Source organism: Corvus hawaiiensis, chromosome 14 (assembly GCF_020740725.1).
Source record: "Corvus hawaiiensis isolate bCorHaw1 chromosome 14, bCorHaw1.pri.cur, whole genome shotgun sequence".
NCBI lineage: Eukaryota > Metazoa > Chordata > Aves > Passeriformes > Corvidae > Corvus > Corvus hawaiiensis.
Genome location: NC_063226.1, coordinates 6,428,594 through 6,434,593, shown reverse-complemented (window position 1 = coordinate 6,434,593; position 6,000 = coordinate 6,428,594). Strand labels below are relative to the sequence as shown.

General features: G+C 59.0%; 1 protein-coding gene across 1 annotated transcript in view; it reads left to right on the top strand.

Annotated features, from left to right (window-relative positions):
* The first annotated feature begins 916 nt into the window (after positions 1–916).
* Positions 917–6,000, top strand: part of STARD8 (StAR related lipid transfer domain containing 8) — a 42,591-nt gene continuing 37,507 nt past the window's right edge. The window contains exons 1-2 of the mRNA XM_048319022.1: positions 917–1,213; positions 3,500–3,533. Coding sequence (XP_048174979.1) covers positions 1,169–1,213; positions 3,500–3,533 — 79 coding nt within the window. The 5' untranslated portion in view covers positions 917–1,168. The remainder of the gene's footprint in view (positions 1,214–3,499; positions 3,534–6,000) is intronic.

Here is a 6,000-nt window from a genome sequence, read left to right as displayed (position 1 = left end):
TGACACCAGCCCGAGATGGGCGGTGCACAGGAGTGATGCCACTGGAGAGTCTGATGCCAGTCCAGGGTGGGTGACAGCCACTGAGGATCCTGTGGGAGCAGGGCTGAGCCCAGGCATCGCTGTGGATCTGCTTGCCCTTGCTCCTTCCGAACTGCTGACACAAATCACCAGTTTGTGGGGTGTCCTTATGTGCCTGCAAGAAGAATCCTGGCCCAGGGGGCTGTGAGTGGGGGGCTGGCACAAATGTTCGTGAAGTGACCTTTTATTGTGGCGCTTGTGAACGAATGACGTTTGCAGAAGGCAGATAAGGAGCTGTGAACAGCTGGAGTGAATGGCTCAGCCGTGTTTGATGGCTGGGGGGATTCCCCTGTGTTGTTCTCCCCGATGGGGTCCCACCAGCAGGCTGGCCCTGGTTGCCCCTGCTCTGTGATGAGGGTGCTTGTGGTGAGCCTGGGTGCCCATGGTAAGCCTGGGTGCCCCTGTGTCCGTGGTGAGGCCAGCAGCACCTGAGCACCCAGGGATGGCATCGTGGCTGGGTACACCTTGTGCCTCTCAGAGGAGAGCACCGGGAGCTGCCAGTCAGCTTGTGCAGAACCGGAGTGAGAATCTGAACCGTCCAGGGTTTGGGTTTCTAACGCCCTATGTGTGCCTTTGACAGCCAAACTCCCCCTTCTCCCGCTCTGGAGTGTCGGCCGCCCCTCGCCCCTTCCCACTGCCTGGGAATGGGAGCAGCTCGGTGCGTTCCAGGCAGGAAGGAAAGCCTGGAGCTGTTTAAAACTCGCAATCTTCAGGGAATTTCAATCGCGTCCAAGCCCGTTCCCAACCAACTGAATAGCGGTGCAGGGTTTGAATGCTGGCCCGCCTCCGCGGCTGCCTGCTGCTCCTCCCTCCGCCCTCCGCTCTCCGCTCTGCCGGCACCGGGGCTCTGCCGGCACCGGGGCTCTGCCGGCACCGGGCTCTGCCGGCACCGGGCTCTGCCGGCACCGAGGCTCTGCCGTCACCGAGGCTCTGCCGGCACTGGGCTCTGCCGGCACCGGGGCTCTGCCGGCACCCGGCTCTGCCCGGCTCCGCTGCCGCAGCGCTGCCATGGGGGTGCCGGGGGGGGCTCTCCCCACGGCCGGGGGCAGCGCCGCGCTCTAGGGGGGTCTGCCGGGCCCCGCCGCACATCATGCCATTGCTGGATTTCTTCTGGGCTTGCTTCAAGAGAGCCAAGGTAAGGGAGCGCTGTGCCACGGTGTCCGTCCCTGACACCCTCCGGTTTCAGGAGAAGCCTCTGGAAGGGGCGCTGGGGAAGCGTCCCCGGCGGGGCTCGGCTCGCTCACGGTGTCGACGTCTGCTCTGGGGGTGTCGTGCCCGTGCCCGATGGGCATGTGAGAGCTTTTAATTTTGGCTGGGCCATGTGTGGGTGCGCTGGTCCCTGTACCCTAAGCTCGCCCGCTGCCCTTTGCTGTGTCACCGTGTCCCGGCACGGGCAGCCCTGGGCGGGCAGGCTGCTGTGCCCGGCGAGCGCGGCGCTGGGCTCTGTTGTGTGTGTGCACCCTCAGCCCCCCGAGGTGGTCAGCACATGCCAAAAGGGTCTTCCCGTGCCTGCTTGCGTGGTGTGGCCAGGCTGGGACAGCCTTCCAAACCCAGAGGCTCAGGTCACCCCTGGGGTGGCTGTGGGACCACAGCCGACCTGGAGGGTCAGGGCAGCTGTGAGCAGGATGACAAAGGAGCAGCAAGGCCAAGGGCCCCCAGTTTTTAATTTCCTGCAGTAGCAGTTCTCATGGCGTGGCATCTGAGATTTTTCATTAGGGTTTAATTCTTCATCTGTCACCTTAATAAGCAGTGACTCTCCCTGCCTGCTCCTGATCAGTGTTGGTTTATTGTGTCCCAGCCAATGCAGTGTGGTGGGAGGTGAGCTGGGGAGATTGTGAGGGTATGGTTAGTGTGGATTTTGGGAGTTTCAGATTGGGAAAAGTGGTAAAATCCCTTTACAGGCAGTGCTGTACACCGGGCTGTGCTGGGTGAGTGGATCTGCTGCAGTGAAATAGATGAGGAATGCACGCTGTCCCCCGGGCTTTCAGTGCAATGCTTAAAATAGTTGAGTCTAAAAATGACATTTGTGAAATTCATTGGTAATATTAGTGGCTGTCTTGTCCCTGCTGTCTCGTCCCCGCTGTCTCTGGAGAGCTTAGCTGTCCTCATTAACCCTGCTCGTCCCTGCGTGCTGCATGTTGGCATCGCCATCGTACTGGTGGTGGCACGGAGATGGACACTGGGTCCTGCATTGCCATTGCATTGCAGAGCTGCAGCTTGGGATGGCTCCAGCCTGGCCAGCATGGGGCTCTGGTGCCCCCGGGTTTCAGCCTTCTTGGAAGCACCTGGCAGACCACTGGTTTCAGCTCATCTCTTTGGCCCAAAATGGGGTCCGGTGGCCCAGCTGGCCAGGGCACCACCCTCCTGGTTGCCTTCAGTGGACACCAGTGGCCTCCTGTGCAGCTGATTCTTCTGCTTCAGCCTGGCCTCGCTCTCCTCCCCATGCCAGTGTTGCTCAGCTGCTCACCACGAACAGGCGAGGAATTCTCACCTTCCTCGCTGAGGAATTTCTTGAAGAGGGAGAAACATGCTGGGCTCTGTCTGTGGGATTAAAGCTTTCCAGATTAAATGAGGTGCATCTGTGGCTGGTGGAAGATTTTGTGGGAAAAGGAAGGTGTGGGAACAGATTGGGCAATGCCAGAGGATCCAGAGGAGCCGGGTGACCTCCCCTGTGGACATGGGCATGCTCTGAGGTGGCAGTGATGACTGCAGCCCTGGTGATGGCACCCCTCGAGCAGGCGGTGCTGCAGGAAGCACAGCAGCAGGGACATGGTTAAGCCTGTCTTCCCTGGGTCAGCCTCAGCCCTGCTGCCCCGGCAGGAAGAGGGGTCCCGGGGGTCCGTGGGAAAGTCCGGCTCAGCAGCGCGGCGCATTCCTGCAGTGATCCTGCCGGCACCCCTGGCCCCTTTGTGGGGCCGCGGCACTGGAGGGGCTCATCAGCACCCAGAGAGAGACTGGGGAGCATCCTGGGCTCTGTGCTCACCTCAGGACCGGCAATGGGGACCTTCTGCTGCTCCTCCACCTCTGCAAATTGCTGCTGTGTCCCAAGTGCTGCCGAGGCTCTGCTGCTGTGAATCCCATTTCTCGTGGCTTCCCTTGGCAGCCGGGGTGGAGGGTGCGTGCTGAGCACACTATGTTTGCCCAGTGCTCAGGGCCCTTGGGACTGGTGATGGTGTTTTCAAACCAGTGGGGCTGATGCCCCTGGGAGAAGCCTTTGCCAGGGCCCTGCTTGTCCTGTGGCTGGAGCAGCATTGCTGGTCCCAGCTCCAGACCAGCACTGCTGGTCTCAGGTCACCTCTGGACAGAGAGGAGGCTGCAGCGGGGACCAAGCCCAGACGTGAGGGATAGAATTCCACAAATGTGAGAATCAAAATGATTTAAAAAATTATTTCTTTTCTTTTTTCTTTGTTTCTTTTCACAGAAATTCACGTTGCTAGAAGATAAAAAAGATGCAGGTAAGCTGCAGCAATAATTTTTTGGGCCAAAGTGCCCTTGCTGTGGGGTGGGCAGGGGTAATGGGAAGAGGAATGTCCCCTTGCTGATTTCTTCTGCCAGCAGTGTGATTTTCCCCCAGAACTGTTATTTTCAAGGGGATATATTTGCAAAGGGGCCTTGGTTCATTTGCAGTTTGTATTGTCTTTGTGGTGAACAGCTTTGTGCTCAGCAGATAATCTCATGGGGAGCTCGAGAGCCTTGGCACTGCAGTGCCATGGGCAGGAAGGTCACCCCTGGCTCGGAGCCCCTCGGCTTTGTGTGACTGGAGTGTCTCACCTGTGACTGTGGGAGGGAGGGACTCACAGTGCAGCTCCAGGCTGATCCATGGGGATTGTGCACTGCTGCTGCTGCCCTGATCAAACCTCTGCCAAGGTGGGGGCAGAGGCTGGGGGTTGGGGCTGCTCTGCTGTGAGGGCTTCATGGGTGCTGGGGAGGCTGGTGGTGGTCTGTGGGAGCGGGAGGAGGAGGGGAGGGTGTGTGTGCCAGCAGGGCCAGGAACCAGGGATGGGGACAGGGCTGTTGCAGGGGGGTAGAGGTCCCACCTTCATCATCCTACTGGTCAGTGCCCTGGGGGTCTTTGTGCACGACACCCCCAGAGTCAAACCTGTCCTGTCCTACACAGGATGGCCCATGGCCATTGGCTCTGGTGGCCCTGGAAGTAGAGGGACCTGGGGCCGGGGTGGCTCCACTGCTTTGGGCACAGGGCTTAGGACAGGCCCCGTGGGTGGTGGCTCCAGTGTCAGAGGTGGGGGGAGTGGGCCTGTCCGCACTGCTGGCTGGAGCCCTGGCGCCATGAAAAGGGAAACCCTCTGTGCAGGGAGCCCATGGGATGTGCCTGGGCATCTCCAGGCAGTTCCCTGCCCGAAGGGTGATGCACTGAGGGCCTCTTGTTTTCCTGCACGTAAGGGTGAGGTGAGCTCTGAGTCTGGCCGGCGAGAGCCCAGAGCACAGGAGAGCTCTGAGTAACAAAAGGTGCTTTGTGAGAGAGCCCCAGAGGTATCTTGGGTGGTCTCTGGCCCTTGAACAGGACAGATTAAGAACATAAATGTCAAGAGCTTGTTAAAAAGAGTTAAAGAGCCCTGTGGAAGGGAAGGGGCATGGAAGACTCCTATGGATCACACTGTGACTGGGATTTTGGGGCAAAGAATGTTTATAGGTGCTCTCCCCTTGGTCATAACTGCCTACAGAATCCAGGTCTCTCCTGATGAGAGCTCAATGACACTCACATGACCCCAGCTGACACATGTCCCTGGCCCAGCTCTGGCCGCTGGAGGGATGCTGGGTGTCCAGGGGCTCTGGGGGCAGGAGGAGCAGGAGCCTCATGTCCTGAGAAGCTGCACAGTTTCTCACTGTGGGATTTGTCACCTGTGACTCGATGTGATGATGGGGCCGTAGTGGCTCCTGGTGTCACTGTGACCTGCAGCAGCGTGGTGCCTGGGGTACGCTGGAGTTCTGCCTTTCCCGTGGATTACACTGGACAGGGAGCAAGCCTGCAGGGGGGTTGTGCCTTCCACTGGGAAGGGGCCAGGGCAGGTGCCTGCTGTCCTCTTCACTCATTGTCCCCAGACGGTGCTCAGACAGTGGGAGCATTCAGGCCATGGGCTTGGGGGACACCATTCCCTTCCCTTATGATGATTTTCAGTCTCTTTGGATGGGTGGCATGAGGACCTTGGCTCCTGACACAGTGGCATGAGGCAGGGTGGAGTTGGTTCTGGTTTATCCCAGTAGCTCTTGGCAAAGTGTCTCTTCCACCAATTCCCAGAGCTTGCCTCTGATTTTCCCCCTCCAGCACTGCTGCTCTCCCAGCACACCTGGCAAACTCCCTGAGCTGCTTTCCAGGCATGGGCAGACCCATTCCCAGCCCCCTGTTTGGAACCATGGTTGTGCTGCCACATTCCCTTCCCCGAACACAGGCTGGATGAGGTCAGTGTGGCTTCCCGCTGGCATTAAAGTACCTGGGTATGCCATGGCAGCTCCTGCAGCAGTGATGGTGGAAAACAACTTGGATTTCATCTGCCTTCTTGGAGGTGATGTTTCAGCTGTGGGAGCACCTGTTTCCCCACTCTCATTCCCGCTGCCCTGCAGCAAGACCTGCCCTGGCCCACCCTGAAGTACCCTCGGGCAGCACCTTTGTCTGGGTGGGACACAGAGCCCCTGCACAGCCCCAAACCTAACCACTGGGACAGTCCCAGCTGGGTCAGGTTTGCATGGATTTCCTAACCCTCTGCTTCCTCTCCAGCATTCACTTCCCGTGTATTGTTCTGGACTGAGCAGAAAGGAAAAGCTTGAAGAAAGGAAAGGCTCACAGCCTGGCCATGCACCTGAAAACTGCATCCTCATAATAAATTCCTACCAACAGCAGCACCAGGCCCCTCCAGAAGGGATTGGGAGGTGCTCTGCCCATGTCACGGAGCAGTGGGTCCTCTT